Source organism: Geotrypetes seraphini, chromosome 4 (genome assembly GCF_902459505.1).
Source record: "Geotrypetes seraphini chromosome 4, aGeoSer1.1, whole genome shotgun sequence".
Lineage (NCBI taxonomy): Eukaryota > Metazoa > Chordata > Amphibia > Gymnophiona > Dermophiidae > Geotrypetes > Geotrypetes seraphini.
The window spans coordinates 40,472,065-40,498,634 of NC_047087.1; the positions used below are offsets into that span (position 1 = coordinate 40,472,065).

General features: G+C 44.0%; 1 protein-coding gene and 1 long non-coding RNA gene across 3 annotated transcripts in view; one reads left to right on the forward strand and one right to left on the reverse strand.

Moving 5' to 3' along the window:
* Positions 1–254: 254 nt before the first annotated feature.
* Positions 255–10,774, reverse strand: LOC117359925. The gene is made up of 3 exons (XR_004539326.1): positions 10,760–10,774; positions 474–501; positions 255–361 (listed from the first exon to the last, which is right to left on the reverse strand). It is a non-coding gene; the product is annotated as an uncharacterized LOC117359925 (long non-coding RNA).
* Positions 10,775–16,122: 5,348 nt separating this feature from the next.
* The window catches only part of RHPN2 (rhophilin Rho GTPase binding protein 2), a 119,471-nt gene continuing 109,023 nt past the window's right edge, over positions 16,123–26,570 (forward strand). Inside the window, exon 1 of one of the 2 annotated variants that reach the window (XM_033943394.1) lies at positions 16,123–16,838. In XM_033943394.1, coding sequence (XP_033799285.1) covers positions 16,770–16,838 — 69 coding nt within the window. In that variant the 5' untranslated portion in view covers positions 16,123–16,769. The remainder of the gene's footprint in view (positions 16,839–26,570) is intronic. The other variant, XM_033943393.1, reaches the window with a different exon arrangement.

Sequence of the window (26,570 nt, forward strand, 5' to 3'; positions counted from 1 at the left end):
AGCGCACGCTATTCTGCGCGTTAAAGCCCTAACGTGGCTTAGTAAAAGGAGCCCTTAGACAAAGGAGCCTTAGGGAGGCAAAAATATTTTTATTTGGTTGATCATAATATATTTGCTAGAAAGACCTACGGCGCGGATCCTGGTTCCTGTGTATCTTGACTTCTTGGTGGTGTACAGAATTGAAGACTACAGTTCCTGTTTCAGCAGCCTGGCTCCAGTTTCTAAAGGTGTTCATCTTCATCATATGCTAGTCTCCGCAAGAAAGCCTGAAAACAAAGGAGAGGTTTCTTTCTTCTTTTTTTTTTCTGTGTGCACACAGTTGACATTAATTTTGGTTAGTGATTCATTTACCTGAAGGTTCCTGCAAAGAAAAGAAGCACACATTAATATTTAGCAGAGCTTCAAGGATACACACACTAGAAAACGAGTAGAGAGGACACAAGGGTGAAAAGAAGGAAAAATTAGATACTTACTTGTAAACAGGAACTCCTTATTGATTACCTGTGAGTGAAAAGACAAAAACATTTTTATAGTGACAAAGTATATGGAAACAAGCAATTTAAAAGATGGGAAAAGTAAATGGTAAAAGGTACTCACCTGAAGGTTCCTGAGTTTTGTAAAATTTCCAAGTGAGACTATGGGCTCCTTTTACTAAGGTGCGCTAGCGTTTTTAGCACACAAGGGAAATTACCGCGCGCTACACAGTGTGCTATGCTTCTAGAACTAACGCCAGCTCAATGCTGGCATTATGGTCTAGCACGCGTGGCAATGTAGTGCATACTATTCTGCGTGTTAAAGCCCTAACGCGGCTTAGTAAAAGGAGCCCTATAAGAAACAAAGATAAATTGTTTAAGCATTTTATGCAATAGAAAGTTCCTATAAAGATTTTAATGAAATTATTTTAATTAGAATATCTAATTCACACTTTAAATGGAGAATGTTTTAATTAACTTTTACAAATGCACTTTAATGTTATGAAAAGCCCTTGGACTTGAATTTCTTTCTGAAGTGAATTAATGAGTAGTTTTTCTTTGTGCAATAAACATTGTTAAATTGTAACTGCGATTTGGAGTGCTGGTCTCATTTCTTGCTGGTGTCTTACTGGAAACTATATGCACCCAGAAGTTCTTAAAACCTTAGTAGCAGTTTGGTGGACGTGAGTCTTGTGTTAGGGGATTCCAACTTAAACTAACAGGCCACTGTGACATATATTCTTTTTCTGTGTGATTAGACGGTGTCAGGTCAAAAGCGCGCCGGGACAAAGGCGCGCGCAGACAATTGAGTGCAGCGCGGAGGTGTGCACCGCAGAAAATTACTGTTTTCAGGGTTCCAACGGGGGCGTGGGGGGGAACCCCCCCACTTTACTTAATAGAGATCGCGCCGCGTTGTGGGGGCGTTGTGGGGGGTTTGGGGGGTTGTAACTCCCCACATTTTACTGAAAACTTCACTTTTTCCCTGTTTTTAGGGAAAAAGTTAAGTTTACAGTAAAATGTGGAGGGTTACAACCCCCAAACCCCCCACAACGCCGGCGTGATTTCTATTAAGTAAACTGGGGGGGCTCCCCAACAAAAACCCCCGTCGGAGCCCCTAAAAACTGTAATTTTCTTCAGTGCGCGCCTCCGTCTTGCGCTCAGTTGTTGGTGCGCACCTTTGTCTTTCGCAGGGTTGTCTATGAACCGATTAGACAAGGCTACGCTGAAGCTAGGGGACGCTACAAGGACAAGACTGTGCAGGGGAAATATTGTCTTTTATAACCTCTTTTCCATAACAAACAGGGACTTTTCAGACTCTCCTCCTCCCCCCCCCATACATTGTGTGGAGGTAGACTTGAGGGGACATCTGATTTTTTGTATCTTTCAAAGTTGCAAGTGGCATTTATTTATTTATTAGGACATTTATTATTACCACTTTTTTGAAGGAGTTCACTCAAGGCAGTGTACAGCAAGAATAAGTCAAACATAGACAACAGGCAATTACAGCAGAAAAAAAAAATTCAGATTACAATACAAAGGATGGCATAGTATGTTACATTACAATGTCAGCACAGTGCATGATAAAGCATTTGAAAAGAGAGCATAGGGTATAAGCCAAGGGTGGGGAACAAGGGCGGCAATCCAGTCGGATTTTCAGGCTTTCCCCAACTAATATGCATGAGATCTATTTGCATACAATGCAAATGCATATTCGTTGGGGAAATCCTGAAAACCCGACTGGATTGCAGCTCTCATTCCCCACCCCTGGTGTGAGCAAAGAAGGAATATGTAGATAGAGGTTAGAAAATAAGGGTCTAATTTGAAGAAAGTTGCACATGAAGTCAAACTGATACTTGAAAATTATCTCATCTAGGGTAGGTGTGGATAATCATGTCCTGCTATAGTATGTGCAGCCAAGTGTCATTCCTTGTGTGTGCTACTAGCAAGTTAGTTACTTCTTCCTTTAAAGGCCTGGGTAAAGAGCCAAGCTTTCATCTGCATCCTAAAGTAGAGATAGTCTTATGTTAAGCAAAGCATTCCAAAGTGTGGGGGCTACTCTGGAGAAAGCTCGCTGGTGAGTATCACATTATGTGATGTCATTTGGAGAGGGTGTGTTAAGGGTCCTTGGGAGGACCTTAGTGACCTTGAAGGTCCTGTTTAGAGAATGTGATTTTTGCTTTGCAGAGTATATGAGGAAATGGATTGTTCTTTGTCCCCACAAGCTCTGTCCATGACCCCACCCTCTCCCTACTAGCTTCGTCCCCATCCCCGCTCCAACCTTGTAAACTCTGTCCCTGCAAACTCTGTCCCTGTTCCCATGAACTCTGTCTGATCCCATCCGCACAAACCTCGAACCGTTATGATTACAGTTATGATTACATATTGAAATCATATTATTAAAGTACTAGTCTTATAGCCCGTTACATTAATGGGTGCTAGAATACATGTGTGTGTGTCTCTCTTTATTTCTTTCTCTCTCTCTCCTTAGCCGCTTTCTTTCTTTGTCTTTCTTTTTCTTTGGCTGTCCATCACCACCCCTTGCCTGCTCCCCCTGTCCATTCTCCCTTCCTTTTACCTCCCCTGTGTCGACCACCACCCCTTCACAGTTCTCCTTATGCAGCAGCAGTCCTTCTCCCTTTGTTTTACCTCCCCCCTGTCCAGCAGCACCTTCCTTCTCCCCCTGTCCAACATTAGGCCTCCGTTCCTTTTTCTTCACCCCCCCTGTCCATCAGCACCTCTTTCCTTCTCCCCCTGTCCAGCAGTAGGCGTCCCTTCCTTTTTCTCCCCTCCCTCCTTGCTCTGCCCCTGATCAGAGGCTCCCGACAACCGCCCAGTTGCACCCATTGGAAAAGTTCCCTCTGCGGCATCCCGCACCCCTCCTGACGCGACTTCCGCTGTCCCGCACCTGCCCCTGTGTCTTTCTTCTTGTCTGTGTCCCTTCCTCCCTCTGTCTGTCTGTCCAAAGCAGCATTTCCTCCCCCCACACCAGTTCCCTGTGCACCTGTCCCTGTGTCTTTCTTCTTGTCTTTCTGTGTCTCTTCCTCCCTCTGTCTGTCTGTGCAAAGCTGCATTCCCTCCCCCCACACCAGTTCCCTGTGCCTGCATTAGCGTTTCCTCTACCCTCTTTCCCTTCCCACAGTCGCGACTACAAACGCGGGCCCGAGTCCTTTGTTGCCCCCTCCCTTCCCTTCCCTTACTGCGAGCCCGACTGGCGATTTAAGCAGCGTGTCAGCACTCTTCACACGCTGCTTCGGGTCCTTCTACTGCCCTGATTTACTCTGGCACGTCCGGAGCAAATCAGGGCAGTAGAAGGGCCCGAAGCAGCGTGTGAAGAGTGCTGACACGCTGCTTAAATCGCCAGTCGGGCCCGCGGTAAGGGAAGAGGGGGGGCGGCAAATGAGTCGGGTCCCGGGCAGCGGAAAGTTGCTGGGCTCCTCGGTGGGGGCGCTGAGTGGCCGCGATCCCTCTCCTCCCAGACCCCCCCGGAGGAACGGAGATCGGCGGCTATAGCCCCTGGCTTTGGCGTCTTCTATCCACTTCGGCCAACCCTAGCGGAAACAGGAAGTAGTCAGAGAGGGCGGGCCGCAGTGGACAGAAGACAGCAAAGCCAGGTGAAGACAGCATTTAAAAGCGGGTGAGCCGGCGAGAATGAGGAGGTGGTGGTTTTGGCAGTGAGCGAGGGGGGGAGTCGCCGGCTGTGCTTTCACGATCTGTCCTCCGCATACGCACTCTGGCCACGAGGCCAGACCGTAAGCCGCGCAAGCCACTTCCTAGCTGCTGCTCACGGAAAACGGACCCACGCCTAGGAACTGCGCATGCGCGGCTTACCGTTTTATTATATTAGATAAAAAGAAGCAATATTCTGCACAACTGTCATTTTATAAATCACAAATAATATAGAACAAGGATCAACAAAACCTTTGTCTACCCCTCTCACAAATATCTCCTCCACTATTGAGAAAACTGAACAAGCCAAATTATTACAGAATGCTACACAGAAAAATCATGCTTTCAGAATACCTTGGTCCACATGCACAGCACTTAATGCCAATGCCAGAAATGATAAACATATAGTAAATGAAACCAAAATCCTAAGAGCCACACCTTGCATATATTAAACACCAAAGAAATAGATCCATTTCCTCCTATATGCTCCCCTCCAATCCGTCCAGAATATGGCTGCATGACTTATATTCTGGGAGAGCTGCTATACTCATGTAACCCCTCTCCTAAAGTTGCGTAATTGACTACCCATCCATTTCAGACTACAATTCACACTTCTCTCACTGACCTACAAATGAACTCACTCAGTTGCCCAAAAACAATGAAAAAACTTCAGAGCGGAATGTACAAGGTGCAGGAATCTTTATTGAAAGTCTACACGAAATTGTAATCCATAAAAATGGCTCTCATATACATTGAGTATGGACCCAACACGGTCCATGTTTCAGAGAAGCACTCCTTGTTTCAGAGAACCACTCCTTCCTCAAGGGGCTGGGTTGGCCGATGTATTACATAGAGAGAGTCATGGGGAGAACAATGTTGTAATATAAAATAATCAAAATTTTTGAGTCGGAGGCAAGAAATTCTCCTGGGCTAACGCACAGGGTGAGTACTGCCGCTCACTATCTATCTTCACTTATCTCCCCCTATGACACCCCCCCTTTCCCGGGAGCTCCACTCAGCTGGTAAGTCCCTCCTATCTGTGCCCTTTTCAACTACCAACTCCAGATTCCGTACCTTCTGCCTTGCTGTGCCATATGCTTGGAACAAGCTGCCAGAATCCCTACGGTGGGCTCCGTCTCTGGCAGTGTTCAAGGCCTAGTTAAAAGCCCTCCTGTTTGAAAGTGCTTTCAACTCCTAACTCCTTTCACTTTGAGTTCTATTTGCATCCCCAACTCTATATATCATGTCTGTCTGTCCAAGTTAGATTGTAAGCTCTTCTGAGTAGGGACTGTCGAGCCACTAGTCCCCAAAAATAACAATGGGCCTCAAGAGCCCTCCAGGTGGGTTTTAATTATTTTTACACTTTGTTACATCCTCTTTAATTGACCAAGCACAAAATGAACCTGGCCTAATTCATGATCTCATATAAACTGAAATCATCCTCAAATAGTGCTCAGAGTAGTACGGTAAATACCAGACCAAACCTCGGGTCAAGCCCGAACTGCATAAGGTCTTTATTTGAACTTTCAATCAAAATGTTAAAATGTACAGCGCTGTGTATGCCTTTCAACGCTATATAAGTGATAAGTAGTAGTAGTAGTGTCTCTTGCCCTCTCTTTCCTCCCTCCTTCTACTATGATAAATATTTCACTCGCTCTTCCTTCATCCCCTTAGTTTAACATCTTTCTTTCCCTTCTCTTTCCTGTTTCCTGCAGGTCCAGCACCTCTGTACCTTACCTCCAGCCCCTTTCTCATGGGTCTATCATCTCTATCCCTTCCCTCCAACTTCCAGATGCAGGTCTGGCACCTCTCCCTTCCCTCCAGCACCAGCCCCTCTCTCACCCCCAAATGGGTCCAACACTTCTCTCCCTTCCCCCCCCAGTCCCCAGACCAGATACAGCACCTCTCCCAACCAGCCAGCACCCCCCAATAGTCCAGTAGCTCAAGAAAGCCCCCTTTTGGGGTCCAGCAGCCCAAACAATCTCCCCTTCATAGGTTCAGCATCCCCCCTCCTTGTGAGTCCAACAGCTCCAGCAAACTCTCCCCCCATAGCTACAAAAGAAAAAGAAAGAAAAAAAATCCTGTGACTCTACTCACAGGTCAGCCCCTCTATGCCTCCCTCCCCACCTCCTCTCCTGCCCCACACTCTTCAGTATTTTTTAGGAGCTTCAGCAATGGAAGAAAAAGCTTCACAGATTTACTCCAGGGGTCTTCCTTCAGACAAGTTCCTCCTTCTGATGTAACTTACTGTTTTGTAAAACAACGTAGTGATATGTGACCATCTCTGGGTAAAAGTGACTGGAGCAGCAGATCCAAAATGTTGAACGTGGTTGATTTCATTTCATGTCACAGTCTGAAAAGGCTACTTATTTGAACTTCTGAATTATTTTAAAAAATATCTTTTACACAAAAGAATGTGGTTTAGACTGTTGTATTACAAATTGTTTGCTCTAACAGAATTACCTAACTTTTTTTTCTGGAGACTTTTTTTTCAGAGATAATCATATATTTTTTCCATGTATTTTAGAAATTATTTGATGTTTCAGATCACAACAATGTATTACAAAATATATTTTGAAATAGCTTATCCATCCAAAGTTTTGAATACGGTACATCTTGCCAAATATTTCAGTTTTTACGTTTGTGGTAATACTTCATCCAAAGGGAACTAAGGCTATCTCTAGACTGTCATACCTTCTACAGTACAGTACTTGTTTTTACATGTATCTTGTTTACAGAGAAGAAAATTCTTTGGTTTCTAAGGGGTCCCTGGTTGTAAGTTTCTAAGGGTGCATTAATGCCAACAAAGGAACAATGCTATCATAATTGAGAGGTTAAAAGATAAAGGAAGTGTTCAGGCAATCAAGATAAGACTGACATGACAATGGGCAATTTGATTACAAAGGAAGAAGAGAATAAAGTTTGAGCTACATTTGTTGTTAATACTTCCTAACAGGAAGTAACACAATATAGGATTTCTGAGCAAAGAGATTTCATCATTGCCCTATCCTGTTCTTTTACATTTTGCTATTCCATTCCACACTGTCCATCCCTTTCAACCAGTGATGTATTTTTATCATTCAAGACATATGGCCTTATTCAATACAGATTTTTCCCCCATAGGCATAGAAGAGGAGAAACATTATCTCTGTATAAGTTTCATCCTGTTCTGCTGTGTTATCTCACATAATACAGTGCCATTTCATAGGCTGTATTTATTATTAATCAGACAGTTCAAACAGGAAAATATTACTGTGCTTCAGTCTGAACTCCTTTGAATATTCAGAACAAACTGTTACTTTATTTGTACCTTTAAAAAGTTACCAAATCCAAATAGCTTATGCAATAATCAGGGCCATATCCAGGTCATAGTGGTTTTCCTTCAACTCCCAAAAAAGAGAGGCATGATTATATGAGACAGGTACAGTAGAAGCATATAAAGGCAGGTGTGTGTGTTACAGTATCAGCAGGAGACTGGAGGAAGGTCCAAGGCCAAAGCACCCCAACATCCTGAGAAGGACGGCACAGGTTCAAGCACTGCCTGCACACTGGGGAGAGAGGCATTGATTGAAACTGGTACAGTAAGAAAAAGATGGGGGGGGGGAACTAGCTTAGGTGAAGGGAGACAGAGCGCTGTGGATTGCTGCTAGAATAGGGAAGAGAGAAAGGTAATTTATATAGGTAGATTGAAAAAGAGAAGGAGAAGAGAAGTGAAGATCAAAGGGGAAATCCCGGAGGAAAGCACATGTAGAAAAAAGGGAGAAAGGGCAATGCTGTGAGGGCGTGAGAGAAATGGAGATAAAGAAATAAGGCAGAATTAACTAAATGAGACAAAGATGAGAGAGAAGAAATATGATGCAAGAGAAGAAATATGATGCAAGAGGAAGACAGAAAAAATAAACATATGTCAGGAAACAGCATGAAAACCTACCTTTCAGAAACAGATGGAAGGAGAAATTGAGAAGGTTAAAAATACCGAAGGATCAAGAGAAGAGAATGGAATCGAAAGAGAAATATATAAGTAAAGGTAAGACTGATGGGCAGATGTACAAAGCCCACCGCACTGGCAATTTAATTTAGGCTGGTTTTATCCAGTCTAAATGAAACATTATTCTGTGACCAATGCACAGAGGCTTTTGGCCACTGCTTTACCGTACACAGAAGCAGTGACTGAAAGTCCCATGCTAATGAGCTTGTTAATATTAAAATGAGCTCATTAGCAGACCTGGAGGCGGGAACAAAATGTGAGGTTATTAAATTTGCGGATGACACTAAACTATACAGCAGGGTCAAAACCATGGAGGACTGCGAAGACCTCCAAAAAGATCTGACAACGCTGGAAGAGTGGGCCAAAAAGTGGCAGATGAGCTTCAACATAGGGAAATGCAAGGTCATGCATGTTGGGAAAAAGAACCCGATGTTCACTTACAAGATGGGGGGATCACCGCTAGGGGTGAGCAACCTTGAAAGAGACCTGGGAGTGATGGTAGACACAACATTGAAGGCGTTGGCGCAGTGCGCCACAGCCTCAAGGAAAGCGAACAAAATGTTGGGTATCATTAAGAAAGGTATCACGGCCAGGATGAAGGAAGTCATCCTGCCACTGTATCGTGCATTGGTGCGCCCACACCTGGAGTACTGTGTCCAGTACTGGTCGCCGTACCTCAAGAAGGACATGGCGGTACTTGAGAGAGTCCAGAGAAGAGCAACTAAGCTAATAAAGGGTATGGGGGACCTCTCATACACTGACAGACTGAAAAAGCTGGGGCTTTTCTCGCTGGAAAAGCGACGACTCAGAGGAGACATGATAGAAACCTTCAAGATCATGAAGGGCATAGAAAAAGTGGACAGGGACAGGTTTTTCAAATTATGGGGAACCACAAGTACAAGGGGGCACTCAGAGAAATTGAGAGGGGAAAGGTTTAGAACAAATGCTAGGAAGTTCTTTTTCACCCAGAGGGTGGTGGATACATGGAACGCGCTACCGGAGGATGTGATAGGCAGAAGCACGCTACAGGGCTTCAAGGAGGGTCTGGACAGGTACCTGGAGGACAAAGGGATTGAGGGGTACAGATAAGGGTAGAGGTAAGGTTGGAGGAATAGTCTTCCACTTCAGGTTATTGAGGCCAGCAGCGTGCCAGATTTTAAGGCCAGATGGGACAGACATGTGGGATCTATCCGCAAAGATAGATAGGGAGGGTCATTGGAGTGGGCAGACTTGATGGGCCGTGGCCCTTATCTGCCGTCTATTTCTATGTTTCTATGTTTCTATTTGTAAAATTAGTCAGAGACCACTGTTCAGGCAGTGGGCCTGATGGGCCGTTGCGAGAGCGGACCGCTGGGCGAGATGGACCTCTGGTCTGCCTCAGCGGAGGCAACTTCTTATGTTCTTATGGGCGCACAAAACTTCTTTTAAACAACCAATAGCTCAGAGCTGTTGGTAAGACCCCCTGCTTTTACTTTCCGGCAGTGCCTGAGTATTGATTGGGTCAGGCATTGACAGGAAAATCAGGAAGCACACCCCCCAACCCAAAAATAAAATATCCCTGGTGGCCTGGTAGACTCCATCCTGATCCAATCCCCCCTAGCCAAAAAAATATCCTTGGTAACCCAGCAGACCCCTATCTTGACTCAACCCAATCTGATTCCACCCCCCACCCCCACTGAAACAAATTATCCCTGGTGATCCAGTGGCCAGACCCGAACCCCAACTCAACAACCTTACCCCCTCAACTGTGTGGGCTGGGACCTGAACTAAACAACCAAACCCCCACCCCCCACCCCCAGACCCTCCAATGTACCTTTTCTGTAGTATTAGCAGGAGAGATGCCTACTCCCTCTTGCCTCAGGGCCCACCTCTTCAAAATTAATTTTATCATATTTCTGTTATCATATGATAAAATGACAGCACAATACAAATGAAAAATCTAAACAGCCAGCAGAGGAGGCATTGTAATTGGGACACACAGATCAGATGGGTAGGACAAAAACACTGGGCTATATAAAAGCAGGCTTAATGCAGCAACTATTCAGGCTTTCCACACAGCACAATTTTAATATATAATTTTGTAAGTGCACAATGCAGAAAGAATTTGTGTGTATACGCTAACCATGCGCCAAGCCTTGCCTTGGACCAGTGAATTGCAAACTGTGCGCCTCGGAGGATTCCAGGTGTGCCCCGAGATACCGGCAAGGAAGAGAGGCACCAGCTGACTGCTTACAGGACTTGACTCTCGTGGTGAGAGGCATGTCCTGTATTCATTTAGCCCGCACCTCTCCTCCTCACTGGCTCCTCTGTTCCTTTTCATCACCTCTCCTTCTTCAGCACCCCCCCCTGCTGGCGGTAATAGGAGGCGTGAATGTCAACATGATGACATCATGCATTAACGTGACATCTTTGTGTTGATGTCCGCACATTTCTGGGTGCCCTCCAGCCGCAGTCCCGAGATTAGTGTGCTAGCAGCTTAAAAAGTTTGCAATACACTGCCTTAGACACTAGCACACAGGTGTAGAACCATGATAATAAGGCTAATTAGCTATTCCATACAGCAAAGGAGAAATGTGCAGAAAAAGGCTGAGGGTAATGCTGAATCTGAGGAGACACAGAAAGGTTAACTTACTTTTCTGCAATAGCATCTGTGAGGATTTAATGCCTGTTCTTTCTGTAAGTATGTAGGTCCCACCAACATTTTCCACAGCCTCCATGAAGAGCATGAGTAAAGAAAAAAAATTAGTGAATGGGAGAGGTGACATTTCTATACTAAGGGCAAATACAGCTGTGCAGAAAAAAAATTCTCAGTATACATCTGTGCACATGGAACAGCTGGAATGCTATTCTAAGTAAGAGGGTGAATCAAAAATTAAAGACAATTGTTAAATTACGTGATAAGTGGAACAAAGATAACGAATCGCAAATATGTATTTGTACATTGCCTGTTGGATAGTTTGTCCATGCACAGAGTGCTTGGTCTTTAGTCATGTGGCAGCCATGCTCCACTGCAAGATTGCACCATCGAAGAACAGTGTGCAGTAGTGCGTTTTCTTTGGGCAGAGGGCATGAAACTTGTGAAAATTCACCATCAGATATTGACTCAGTATGGACATAGCACTATGAATCAACAAAATATTTATGAGTGGGTAAAAAGGTTTAAAGTGGGAAGAACAGGCAGTAGTGTAGCAAGTGTGAACGGCACCCAGGGCGGTGGCATCCCTCTCCTGCCTGCTTCCCTTCTGCTCACGTGTGCCCCTTCCCTGTACCGTTTTAATTTCGGTGCAAGCAGCCACCAACTTGCTGCCTGTGTTGGCTTAAGCGCTCTGACATCACTTCCTAGGTGCAGGTCCCGGAAGTGACATCAGAAAGAATGCCAACCCAATACAGGCAGCAAGTTGGTGGTTGCTTGCACCAAAGTTAAAAAGGGAAGGAGGAAGGGAAGGGGCACATGCAGGTCAGGGGGAGGAGTGGGAAGGGGGTTGGAGACAAGTGATGCCAGCGCCCCAAGCAAGACTGCATCCGGGGTGGACTACACCCCTTTTACTATGCCATTGAGAACAGGTATAACTGATGGTCATTCTGGTCACCCATCAACATCGCGCACACAAAAGCACATAGATAGGGCAGATGCCTTGATTAGAGAAGACCGACAGAGAACAGATTTGGATATCAGCTATGGATCTTCATGTGCCATAATGCATGATGACCTGGGATACAGGAAAGTCAGCACACGATGGTTTCCCAAACAGCTTACTGATCTGCACAAGCAACAGCATATAGAGGTTGTGATCCAGTTCCTGAGATAGAATGAAGATCTGAGTATTCAGGAGAGAATTGTCACTGGCAACAAGACACAGGTGTATCACTGTGACCCAGCGAGCATAAAACAAAGCATGATGAAGTAAAGGAAGCGGTGCTCACCTGGCTTCAGGAACAGCTGAAAAACTTCTTTTCAGGAATGCAGAAGCTAATTCAATGATACAACAAATGCGTCATCTTGCATGGGGACTATGTTGAAAAGTGATATGCTCAATTGCTCACAGTTACTTCTATTAAAGACGTTAAATGTATTTTGCCTTTGCTTTTAGATTTATCCTTGTATAAATATCAGCAGAACCTTGTGTCCAGCATACTTGCCCTTCCAATCTCTTTATTCCAAAATGTCAAGCAAAGATAACAGACAACTGAACTGGTTCAGAATTAATGTATAAAAAGCAGGTCCAGTATTTGCCCACTCTAGTTAACACACTTTTTGTCCAAATAAATATCTATAAATAAATAAATATGTGTGTGTGAAAAGCTCAGACCCAACAACTAACCTCTACTGATCAACATGGAGCAGGTTGTTAATGAGACCATCACAGCTAATCACCGTCTCATACCACTGCATATTGAAATAAATTTTATACTCTAAAATGTCTGCCTGTTACTTATCTTTTACGGAGGTGGAGCCGTGACTCGTCCAATAACTGCTCCGATCTTGTGCTAATATAACTTAAATTGACGCCGTTTCACATTTCCCTCGACCATCCTAGTTAACACATATTTTGTGTAGGTCCTATTTAAGTATACTGTAATTTGTTTACCGAACTGGTGTACAAAAATTGGACGTTTGGGCTTTTGTTAGAAGCTGTGTGCTAATCCTAGGGGACCAATGCACAAAGCTTGCATTAGAGCTGCTGAGTGTACAGCTTCTATTACAAGCTTCTTACAAAGGTTTACCATTGTGATTCAATAATCAATGAGCATGCAAATTATTGCTGCATTGAAAAGTGTATACTGTCTGGAAAAGTTAACAATGCATACCATGGCAGTAATCTGCAGTTCATTCCTAAAATGCCCTCTTTCCTGGTAGTCTAGTGGTCTCCCTCCTCCTTGACTTGTACCCCGCCCTTGATACACAAATGCTTATTACTTTATTTAATAGATGGATCCCTAGTAGTGTGTCAGAACACATCACTAATGGTCAGACACTACTATTTTGAATGATGGTAGTAGTACTGAAAGCAGGAGCAAGTGGGCATTATTCTGGACTCATACAGTGTGCTGTCCCAGTCCAGGACTCAATAAGCAGACATATGCTATACGCTCCAGAAAGTTAAACCTTAGCAAACCAACAAACACGGGAAGTCCTTATAATTTTCTGAAATATACTTTATTGAATAAATATAGTAGACATAGTCATAGTCAGTAGTTTTTCTGTATATTGCAGCTCAAGATGAAGATTTGAACAGAAGCTTTATGGAAGAGGTGAGAGAATTGTTGGACAGTAAAGTATTCCAAGTTCCAGAGATGAAATGCTGAACTATTCATGCATGTGATCCAATAGCTTAAAGCAGTCACATAAGAGGCCAAAATTTAAAACACAGGCTAAGTCGCAGGCTGAATTTTTTTTACTAAGTAGTAGAAATATAGATCCTTCCTCACCCTTAGACACCAGTGGCACGGTCAGGCACTTGTTTGGAGGGCCCTGCTCCAACCTAGCTTTTACACTGGGTCTGGGTCCTTCTGTCTGCAAATGGGTACTGAGGCAGTGTGGTGAGGAGCTTGGAGGCCTGCTGGGAGTAGGGCAGTGTGTTCAGGCGCTTGGAATGCCACTGGGATTGGGGCTGCACAGTCAGGCACTTAGATGCGGCAGTCGATGCGGGCCACATAAAATGGCCAGGTGGGCAGGATTCGGCCCCCAGGCCTTGTGTTTGACACATGTGGCTTAAGGTAAAAAGACTGGTCTTTTATTCAGGGGATAGAGCCACATATGTTTCAGATTGAAGGAGAAGCGTGACTGACCCTGAGACATAGGATCCTCAGGGAGTACCCATAAGATTAAGGGGGGTGAAGAGAAGAGACCAATAGGGACATAGCTTGGCCACAGGTAGCAGAGAGAGGTCATACCTTTTCTGACCAATCAGGGCAAAGGTTGCAGAGGTGACAAGGAAATATGGCAGTGAGACAAAGAATTGAAGCTTAAATGAGAGGAAAGGGGAGGTCTCACAGGAGAAAGACACTATAAACAAAGCTTATAAGGTAAGCAGGAGTGGCTGCAGCATGCACGAGACTACATTACACACAATGCATTGCTCACACACCATGGCTGGAAATGACTGCAGCATTAAGGTTCTATGAAGAAGTCTGTTCAAAAATTCAAGGACTAATTTTATAAAAATATATTAAACAATTTTTCAACTTATTCCATTGGATCCCCTTGAAAGTACTCCCCTTCCCTATGTATACACTTTCCCCAACGTCATTTCCACTTCTGGAAACAGTACTTAAACACATCTTCAGGAATTACCAAAAGTTGATGCATCAAATTTTGCTTGATGTCTTCAGTGGTGTTGAATCACTTTCCTTTCAATGTGGATTTAAGTTTAGGAAACAAAAAGAAGTCAGCAGCGACCAAATCATGAGAGAAAGGTGGCTGGTGAAGAACTGTCATCATGTTTTTTTGCACAAAATTTGTAAATTTTGATGGTGGTGTGAGCAAGTGTGTTGAGTTCAGGCCACTTCTTCCTGATTCACTCGAGTCGTTTCAACACTTTCAGATAGTAATTTTGGTTGACAGTTTGTCCTAGTGGTAGAAATTCATAATGAACAATGCCTTGACTGTCAAAAAAATCAGTTAACATCACTTTGACCTTTGACCGAACTTGCTGAGTTTTTTTCAGTCTTGGCAATGTTTTGGTTCTCTGTTGAGAAGACTGAGCTTTGGTTTCCACATCATAACCATATATCCATGTCTCATCACCAGTTAACACTTTATCAAGATATGTTTGTCTTCATTTGCCTGCTCAAAGAAGATTCTGACAGATCATGATGCAGTTGTTCTCCTGGTCGTGTAGCTCTAACCACTATACCCACTCTCTAAACATATCTTAGAGCCATGTCATAAACTAGTATGAAGCTGCTGGGGACAGAACAGGCATCACTCCTGCCTTTTGACTTTCTGGGGTGGGTGGGGAAGGTAAGGGGGAGGGATCAGGCAGGGAAGGGAAGGGTTTATACTAAGGGCTCATTTTACGAAGGTGCGCTAGGGTTTTTAGTGCACGCACAAAATTACCGCACACTATAGTGCGCAGTAGCTGAAAATCTACTGCCTGCTGAAAAGGAGGCGTTAGTGGCTAGCGTGCTTGGGAATTTAACGTGTGCTATTGTGCGTGTTAAGGTCCTAGCGCACCTTCGTAAAAGGAGCCCAAAATTACCAATTTTTTTCCTAATGTTGGGGAGGGGGTTGCTAAACTATTATGGGCAGGAGGGATTAGATTACAGACAAAAACAGAGAAACTGGAAAAATTGATGTTTAACATCCCCTCCCCTTTATGAATCTGCTTTAGGCTTTTATTATAGACGGCCGCGGTGGTAAAATCTCTGATGCTCATAGAATTCCTATAAGCGTCATAGCTAATACCACTGGTGATAAAAAAGCCTAATAAAAGGGGACCTAAATTTTTCAACTAATTTTTCTATGCCCTCTCAAGCTTGGAAATAAATTTCTCACTTTGTGCTAGCCTGAAAATCCTGTTTTATTCCACTGCATTTCAGTGGAATAACAACTTGGTGTACCACATGGGTGAGCCAACCTCTACTGCACAAATTAACTTCTCTGCTAAACCCCTTTTTAGTGTGCCACTAACATACAGGTAGCCATCTGGACTTCTGTGAAGCAACTTTCTGCCTAGGTGCTCTAGTTTGGCAAAGCTTGCCATTTCAGCTGCTGACACTCCTTATCCAAACATAACTAAAGGGAGACTCAGCCTTAATTGCTAAAGACACTGGGCATGTGCAAATCCAAAGGAAACTAAAGTCAAACTAAACAAACAATAAAAAGGGTGGGGGGAGGGAAACAATCTCTAAACAGGGCTGTTTTGTACAATTATCAGATCATTTCCTGCTCATTAAAGAGATTAGTATGGCCTGTGGCTTAATTCCCAAAGGACTACAAAAAGAAAGGGTGTGAGGAAAAACAGCACGCACACAAAAAGAATATATAGGGAAGAAGAAGATGAAAGGCGGGAGACATGCACTCAAAAATCTTTACCAGGGGAGTCACATGGAGGAACAAATCCTGTTTGTCAGATGGGAGAGGGTAGAAGTACATGGAAACACTGTAAAACTAAAGGCCAGATTACATCATCCCAATTACACACAAAAACAGGGGGCGTGACAAAAAGAGTTGGCAGTACAGTAGCTAATCCCAGCTACCACGTTAATCCGAGCCGGTGCCACCTCTGTGGGACGTCAGCGACCGCTGGTCCGCACACTACGTCCCCGTCAGGCTCGGAGAACTCTCGCGCACCTGGAGGCGCCGTCGCGGTCCCGCGCCGCGTTGCTAAGGCCGGCGATGGCAACAAACAGTGCGCGTGCTGGCTAGAGACGATGGAGGGCGCGCGCGCGCTGTTCTGGAGGCCGGAGTTTGACGTCAACAGCTGGGTGGAGGAGTAGGAGGAGGAGGTGGAGGTGACGGTGACCCGAGCCCAAGCGCCCGACTTTTCCTCATTCACGAATCGTGACGCCGCGCACCGGCTGAGCCGGAACACAGCACAGAAACAAGCCCGACAACACCAGCTCGGCGCCAAGCGGGACTTCCGAAACTCCGGAATACGCTGCACCTGCTACCGCAGGACGCCGAAGTCGCTGGACACATGACGGACACCATCCTGCGCACGGGGCCCGGAGACGGCGGGCTGCCCGACAATGGCTATTTCCGAAAGGTAAGCGAGGCGGGAGATGGCCAGAGTCTTCTGCGCCCGCGCTGTGCTAAGGGAGGGGGTGAAGAGGCTATAGGTCACCTGTGTTCCTCCGTGGATAACGGCTTTGCAGATACTGTATAGTTTTCTCCTCGCTTTTATCAATCCATGAATAGGGTGCTGGTTGTACAAATGCGAGTATTGTATAAGACTATGATTTTATATATTTGATTCCTTTTATTCTACGGGCTTAGAACTCTACTTAAACTTCTACATTTTTACAAGTGGTGTGGACAGTAGTTAAAAGTTGCAAGAAGCATTTAATATACTGTATCCAATTAGCGGGGGGGGGGGGGGGGGAATGTGTGTGTGTGTGTTTTTTTTTAAGATTAGTTCTACTACCTGTTGCATTTATTATTTTTTTTTTTTTTAAACCTTGTCTGAGACATAGCCCGACCCTGACTGCAGGCAAGGACAGATTTCCGTGGACCGTTCTTGGGCACACTATGGGGCTTATGTCTCATTTACCGCACCGGGACTCGTTTCCACGGCTTTTGGCCCTAAAGATGCTGAAAATAAAATAATTTGCACTTTAAAAACAATTATTTATTTGAAAGTAGTACCTTTTGCTGGGCAAACTAATTCAAGCATCTGTACTAATTCATCTTTTATTGATTTCAATTGACTATTCTCTTGCATGGTCTTTAGTTTTTCTCTCAATGAAACCAGATGCATCAATATTAAAAAAAAAAAAAAAAATGCTGCTTGTTGGCTAAGTTCCATGAGAATTTGTGGGGATTTCTCGGCTATAATGAATTCTTATATACTGAAACTCTTATATATAATTATAGACTTTATCTTTTGGGTGTTTTTACAAACGAGGTTCTTTTTTTGTTACTACTGTGTTGTATGTATATGATATTGTGTTGTTGATATGACTTAGTTGTGTTGTACCTGTTTGTGTAAGGGTTTCATTATGTATGAGTACACTTCCCCCTCCCCATTAGTGGTTTTGGCAATCGCAATTTCACATATTCGCAATTTTTGGGGGAGGGAGAAAAAAGGACCCCCCCCGGCATCCCGGCCTTACCTGGTGGTCTAATGGGCTTTCAGGGCAGGAGCGATCTTCCTACACTCCTGCCCCATGTAGATCGCCAATAGGAAATGGCTGTGGGGAGTTCCCGTCGTAGTCTCGAGAGACTACGGGAACTCTCAGCAGGAACAACAGTATAAGTTCTGATTTAGACTGTATATCTCCCTCTCATGAGCATTAGTCTCTCTTATAGCTTACTATGATTAAAGTCCTAGGTGTCAATATTTGCCTGTGACTTTGATTCATATGTTTTGGTCCTGTGAGAGGGTTCAAGTTTTTTGGGCTCTTATTACAAATTATTTACAGGATATACTGCATAAAAGAATCCCTTTTAAGGGTGGGTATACTGTACAATTTTATTATTTTAGTATTTATATACTACTTATAGCCTAAGTGGTTTACATTCAGGTTCTTAAGCATTTTTCCTTATCTGTCCTGAAGGGCTCACACTCTATCTAATGTACCTGGGGCAATAGGGGATTAAGTGACTTGTCCATGGTCACAAGAAGCAGCATGGGATTTGAACCAACGACCTCAGGGTGCTGAGGTTGTAACTCTAATCACTGTTGGCAAAAAAAAGTGTACTCTCCAGTTGGTGGCAATCTTAAGCCCTTACTTTTATTTTATGGAGAAATGAAGTGTTTACTGAAAATGGAATATATGGAGGCTAAAAGAGGCACACCTAAAGTGAAGACTTCATGAAGAAATTTGGTCCCCAATATTGGAAGGACTGTCACATAGGGCTTGTAGCTTGATTTTAAACGTATAATAATAGAGCTTTCTTTGGGAGGGAGTGGGGGGATTGGAGGGATCTGTGGGATTAATATTGTTATAGACCACTGTGAAGAAACAACACGGAGGTTTTGGTTTATTAGAGTGTAGAATTGCTCTGGTTAATATTTTACAACATTTAAAATGGCAGTGGATGATCTTTTGGACTGTTTTCTCTTTAGCTGTTATATTCATGTCTCAGACACGTGGACACCCCCCCAAGCCTCTCAACAAACTAATGAATACTTTTACTAAGCTGTGGTAAAAAAAGTGACCTTAACATCTATTCTCCACCCCTGGCATGTCTCTTCAAAAAATTATCTTTATTTGGCAGGTACCACAGGGCACCCAAGCATGTTCTGTGGTACACCATTTTAAGCTATGTTAGGCACACATTAGAGCTTAATGCAACATAGTAAAAAGGCACCTAAACAAATTATGCATATTTTCCACTGGCATTTTTCAATATTCTGTTGTTGTTGTTTTTTTGCTAATGACACTAGATTTCAATTTTTATTAGGGTTTTGAGGGGTTTGATCCATTTAGAATAAACAAAAGATGCACACATTTTATTAACATTTAAAAATTATTTCTGGGCTGAATTTTTGTTTGAAAAGATCACCCAAAGTATTATACAGAATCAACCATCTTATATAATAACATTGCAGATGAGCATATAAATTCTCAAATGTAAACCAATACCATATGTTCACATTTTTTGGGACAACCTCTCACCCTATTCCTACTATTGCCTTTCATATCCGTTTCAAGCTTTTAAACTCTTTTTCTTTGTCATCAACAACAGATGAATCTAGAGACTAGTGGGATTACATCCTTCAATCAGCAGGTGGAGATAGAGAACACTTGATTTATCCTTGGGTATATCTTGGATGCACAGCCTCCTGGCCAACCAGTATACTCTATCTCCAGCAGGTTGATGGATGGGTTTCTCACAGCTCCTAGATACTGCAGTGGATTTCGAGCCAGGCTTGGCTGCAGCTACTAGCACCAGTTTCCTGGATCTGAAAAATGACTGCCATCGTTCTGGTTCCTGGTTTTCGCTCCTGTTGCTGCGGCTTCAGTAGAACCTAGGGGTGTTCGCATAATGTTCCAACTTTGGGGGCTACACCAGGTCCCTTCCCCACCCTCCCAGCCAATGGAGAGAAGAAGCTGATGTGGTCGGAGAGTCCTTTCCCATAAGAAGAAAAGCCTGACCACGGGTGTCGGCACAGTTCCTGTGCGCTGCAGCCCTTTGCCTTCTGGTAGTGCAGGAGCTTGGCTTAGGCCTCGGTAGAGAGAAGTGGGCCTGCGGCTTGAGGCCTCGGTAGAGAGAAGTGGGCCTGCGGCTTGAGGCCTCAGTTGAGCTGCAGGAGGGGGGCTGTACAGTGCCATTTTTTGGGGGGGGCAACACATGGGCTCCCAAGTCCCTCCCCCATCCCCCCTGAAGAACCAGGATACCTAAGTCCCATAAGCTCACTCATAAGTTACAGAGGCCGCCATTCTCTTCGGAGAGGCGCTGGTGGGAGGAGTTTGTTACTCCTTTGCTGTGTAGGGCAGCCAAAGCTGTTTCAGCCATAGTCGCGTGTGGCCACTGGCTTGCAGCTAGGGCAGGCAGCAGTGGGCGGTCGGCCAAGGCCCTTCCCTCTCGCTGCGAAAAGGGGGGGAGGCCATCGCTGCAATTGCTGGCACCGCCACTGTCAGTCTTTCTCCTCTCGGAGATGCTTTTGAGATTTATACTTAATTTTTTCATTCAAAAACCTCAGAAATCAGGCCTTACATTAAAAATCCCCTTTTCTCCTTTTGTTTTTTGCCTTCCCTTTCTTTTATTTTAAGCAATGTATCCTCCCCATTTGCCCATGTGTATCATGTTATGTCTGTATCGTAACTGAATTTTGTTCCCTTTATTTTATATTTTTAAAACTTTTAATATTTTGTATAAATTGGAAACCCCTTTGCTTACAAAAGTAGTGTATCAAGACCCAAATAAACTTGAAACATACATTTCAAAGTTTCTACATAATGTCTGAGTGCTTCCTACAATACTCCATGTTTATCTGCATTATGTACATGCATACATAGCGCAGACTGGTAAAATGACCCCCTAAGATACATAGTGATTTAGGACCAGTCTCAATGTGGTGACCATGCACCATAAATTTGTGGGCACCATGAGTCACTTTTGTGTAAAACTGGTGTTCTCTTTGTGAGGGTTCTCTTTGGAGAGAACACTTATCAATTTCATCCAGATAAAAGCATTAAAGGCTGTGGGAAAAATTTAGTTACATTACATCCATTTCTGCTATGTTTCTTGTCCATTTTTCTTGTCTGCTCTTAGATAGTAAGCATTATAATATAAGGCAGTTTTTCCCATCTTTTCCCCCCAATATAACTCCATTTTAACATTTGAAAATTCATATGATCCCAGATAAAAACAACAGACTAGTAGATCTCCACTGTTCATTCTTTCCTCGTGCAATTTTTTTCCTCCCCCCTCCCAACCCCACTCTCAACTATCCAAACATGAATTAACAGCAATGATAATGGTAACAGTAAAAGCGTTCAGCATAGGGCCTTTATATCCATGTGTTCTTCCAGTACTCTGCATGGATTTCCAGTGTTAACAGGAATCCCACACAGAAGGAGGGAACAATGTGTTTGAACATTCACTGACTCAGGCTCCATCCTGACTGCCATTACTGAGCATAGATCACAGCAGAGGTGCAGAGAGAGGAGGAGCAGCTCTTTTTATGTGACCATATCCTATAATGGCATTACCCCATTTGGGGAACCATTGACCTAAGGATTTTATTTGTAATCTTTATTTAAAAATTTATAACCCACTTTACCACCTTAAACTACATAGGGGTCTTTTTCCTAAATTGTGGTAAGCGCTTGGTCATGCTTACCACATATTAAAAGGACTTACCACAGGACATGAACTGCCATCCTGTGGTAAATTTCCCTATCTGTGTGCATGTAAACATGCTAACATTTTTCATAATTTTCTCTAAGGGGGGCATATTTGGGGGTGGAGAGTAGTGCTGCCCAATTCGCCGATTCACATTGGTGAATTGATTTTATTTTTTTTATTTATTTATTTAGATTTTTATCCCGTCCTCCCAGTAGCTCAGAACAGTCTACAAGCAAACATTCACAGTGGAGTACATTTGGACAATACAAAGACTATACAGAAGATTAAAATACAAGGATTATGCAGTAATTTAAGTATAGGTTAAGAATGGACTGCACAGCAATTTAAGTAGAAGTTTCAAATGGAGAAGAGAGGTTAGAGGGGAGGGGGGTATAAGGGGGGTGAGGCGTAGACTGTGGTTGAATTAGAGTTGAAGAGGAGAGTCTTTACTGCTTTCCAGAAGGTCATCAATGAGTTCTATAGTCTGATTTGTGGGGGGAGTTGGTTCCAGAGTTGGGGAATGAAATGGCTGTAGGAGCGTTTGCAGGCGGTTTCTGACAGGAGGAACCTTCCTGGGGGGGTGCATAGGCGTTTCTCTATTTCTGAGCGGAGGGGGCGGGTGGGGGTGTACAGGGTTAGCTTGTTTTTTATGTAGGTAGGAGTGGTGGCATAAATTCTTTTATGCACTATTACCAGGGCCTTGAATGCACAGCATTGGTTAATTGGAAGCCAGTGTTTAGCGCGGAGGGCTGGGGAGATGGGATTGTGGTAGTTGAGGCTGTGTAGGAGGCGGATGCTGCATTTTGTATCCGCTGGAGGCGCTACTCCATTAAATAGGGAGTTGCAGTAATCCATCCTGGAGAGGACATAGGCGTAGAGGAGTTGGGCTAGGTCAGGTGTGGAGATGTAGGGTTTGATCCTTCTCAGTTGGCGGAGGTAGTAGAAGGAGGTAGAGACCTCTTGAGATATGTGGGTGGACAGGGAGAGGTGGCCGTCTAACGTTACTCCTAGGCTGCGTACTTGACTTGCTGCAGTTAGTAAGGTGGAGTCCCAAGATCATGTTGGACGTGTGTATTTGGTATTCTTTTTCCTGATCTATAAAAGTTCGGTCTTGGAGGCGTTCAGCTGTAGTTTGTTGTTTGTCATCCAGGTTTTCATGTCAGAGAGGAAGTGTTGGAGGTTGGCGATTTGGGATGACCGGTTTTCGCCTAGTGGGAGGAGTAACTGTATGTCATCGGCGTAGGAGTGGATTTTAATATTGTACTTCTGGGCTATATTCATGACAGGTCTGATGTAGAAATTAAATAGGAGGGGGGATAGAAGGGCGCCTTGGGGAACGCCATATTTGATAGGCTTGGGGTTAGATTTGTGCGTCCCTAGTAGGACTGTTTGGGTTCTTTGGTGAAGGAAGGAGGTCCTTGATTCCAAGGTCATAGAGTCTATATACGAGGAGGTGGTGGTCGACAGTGTCAAAGGCAGCACTACATCACCAGGGATCCTCTACAGGCTGTAATTTGTTTTGAAAGAAGACCAGGAGACCAGGGGGAAGCCAGCGATTCATTTACTATACAAATTGAGTGTTCTGATTCACTGACCAACCCTCCTCCCCACATATCTTTTGGGCCTCCTAAAGCAGGAGCAGCAGCGCTCTGGCAGCGAAAAGCCTGTCCTAAGGTTTGGACAATTTCCTGGAGGAAAAGTCCGTAGTCTGTTATTGAGAAAGACATGGGGGAAGCCACTGCTTGCTCTGGATCGGTAGCATGGAATATTGATACTCCTTGGGTTTTGGCCAGGTACTAGTTAACTGGATTGACCACCATGAGAACAGGCTACTGGGCTTGATGGACCATTGGTCTGACCCAGTAAGGCTATTCTTATGTAAGCGCTGCTTCTTGTGGCTGTCCACTTCTGCTGTTGCGCCTGCTTTAGGAATGCTTTAGGAAGCCCGACGTCGGAGCTCACGGTGGGTGGGGTAGTGGGGGGGGGGGCGGTCAGAAAGTTCTGCATAGGTGCCAACACTGTGGGTACCCTCTGCTCTATGGCTTTAAGGGGTTCCCCGAAGACTGGCATATTTTACCATTCTCCCCGTCATCGTCTGGCTTTCCCCTGGCCTCCTGGTCTTATTTTCAAAACTAATTACGGCCTGTAGAGGATCCCTGGTGATGTAGCGATTCTAGCAGGCTGCCGTCTGCCACCGCTTCACGTTCCCTCCACTGTGGTCCATTCCAGACCAAAAGAAGATGTAACGGAGGAGGGGTGGGACTGCAGCGAAAGGAAATTGCAGCGGAGGCCAACAGCAGCATGCTAAAATCGCTACATCACTGGTGATCCTCTGCAGACCTTAATTAGTTTTAAAAGTGAGACCGGGAGGCCACGAGAAAGCCTGATGACGGGGAGAGAAGGGGGAAACATGCCGGCCTTGAGGGGGGTGCTTGGTGTAGCTATTAGAAGGTCACAGAGGGAGGGGGTCCAAAGAGAGGGGCATATGCTGAACTGAGGGGGGGAAGAGGAAGAAATAATGGGTTTTAAAACAGGGGAGAGGGAGAGAGATGGTGGACAATGGAATGGGGGGAAGGAGGGAAAAGAAAGGGAGAGAAGTTGAACCCAAGGGATGATGTGGATGGTGAAATCCGGAAAACTGCAGCAAACATAATGTCAGCTGTGGAAGCCTAAGAGAGCATATAACCCAGCTCCATGGGGAGAATATATTTAAACTTAACTAGAAAATTTTCCATTCTGTGGGAAAGAGACCAACTGATTTTCCCACCAAAATTCAAATTTATGACCAACAGACTTTACTGCCTCATTCACCTCAAGCCCTAACCAATCAGGTTTGAGGAACCATTATATATAAAAACAAACTGCAGACCTCACAGCATACCCTGAAGAAATCCACAGCATAATGGCTGAGATGTTGGTTCTACCTGACCAGATGGGGTGAATCCCAGAAAACTGCAGCAAGGATTAAGGGTTTGCTTTCCAAGTTGGCCAAGACCCTAGTGTAGGCCTATTATGTGCAGAAATAACTTGATGTGGTGGCCTAGAACAGTTTGTTGGGGACCTTATAGAACAGGGTGTATCGGTGGTGCCATAGGTGATTCTATTTTGTGGCTTGCAGGCAAATGCACTAGTAGATAATATGTCCATTATATCTAATCTCAAATAACGTATTCAAGAGGAGGGCTTGGAACTCATCTAATTGTTAATGTTGTGAAGGCAGATACTAGGAAATGTGGGAGTGTATAATGATTCAAGAATACTGGAGGGGACTATTGGGCAATATAGTGAAGTATACAGGAGTTTGGTTTCCACTGGAGCCAAAAATTTGTCTTCTGGGCCTTCTTTCTGAGAAAAGGACCTTAATGTTGGCAGGAAGCTGGTGAGTTTGATGGGAGCTGGTTGATGGTGGCTAAGAAATGGAAAGAAGATAAGGGGACTTTTTGAAGATAGGGTCCTTTAAAGTGCATGACCAGCCGGCCTAGAGGAAGGCTGCAAAAATGATTGGTGGCCTTCACCATAGGTGTTTGGGGACAGACTTAAGGATCTCAATATGTATACTTTGGAGAGGAGATATGATAGAGATGTTTAAATAAATACGTGGCATAAATGCGCATGAGAGGTCATAAGATGAAGTTAAGAGGTGGAGTAATCTAAGGAAATACTTTTTACAGAAAGGGTGTTAGTTGCGTGGCATAGTCTCCCAGTGGAGGTGGTGGAGACAGACTGTGTCTTCAAGAAAGTGTGAGACAGGCATGTGGGATCTCTTAGGGAGAGGAGGAGATAGTGGATGCTCCGGATGGGCAGACTGGATGGGCCATTTGGCTTTTATCTGCCATTATGTTTCTAAAAAAAAGTGACATTGCTTCTGAAAGAGAAATAGTTTGGAATATTTGGACCTGTATTTAGGTGACACTGTAACACTGTTCAGTAAGAGTGTTTATCAAAGGGATTAAAAAGAATGTCATGAAAAGATGCATCAATGTTTTGTTATGAATGTTTTGAGAACTGGTGTTGGTATTCACTATCTTTGACATAATCTCGGGGGGAGAAAACTGCATAGTGACTATCAGAGGGATGAGAAGTTGGAGTGTCTGTTTGGGACAGAGTACTACTTGGTTACTGTCTATGGAGGTCCAATGCTACTTTGGATGTATAGTATATACATTTGTTTTAATAAAAATGTAGAGTAATAAAAAATCCCCCAATATATTTTGATTCTCATGCATATTCCTTGTGGACATTTTTTTTTTTCTTTAATTTCTTTATTCATTTTAAAGCCATAAGTAAGTGCACAATATAATACAATCATATAACTCTATAAAAACACTTAAATACAAATACAATTATAATCTATGACAAAAAGATATATCACCCCCCCCCCCAATAATTATAACCAAAAACTACACTCAAAATGAGAAATTGAAAAATACATTCCATTGCTCACACATTTCTGTGACCTTTAGCATTTTGAAAATCAGAGTGACTAGGAACATCCCAAGACCTCATTTGAAAATTGCTGCCCTATCAATTGTTCTATACGATTACATAAACCAGGCCTTCTAAACCCAGTCCTCGGGGCACACTGAGTCCCATCAAGTTTTCAGGATATTCTCAATGAATATGCATGAGAGAGATTAGGATGCACTTCCCCCTTGGTATGTCAGTCTGTCTCGTAAATATTCATTTGGATATCCTGAAAACCTGATGGGACTTGGTGTGCCCCGAGGACTGGGTTGAGAAGCCATGATATTCAGACATACACATTCAGAGGTCCTTTTTTTTTTTTTTTTTTCTCTGAATCTTCCCCACATACCGCCAAGAGCCCAATCAAGAAGACACCTTTTTTCATTTCAATGATATGAAATGAAAAGTGTCAAGGAAAATGTGGAATAACTTTGTTTCATGGCTCCACATCATTCTCTTCTTAGTTGGACTGAGAACTTTTCAGTGGCCTCTCGTATCTGTCCAGGGCAGGATTAAT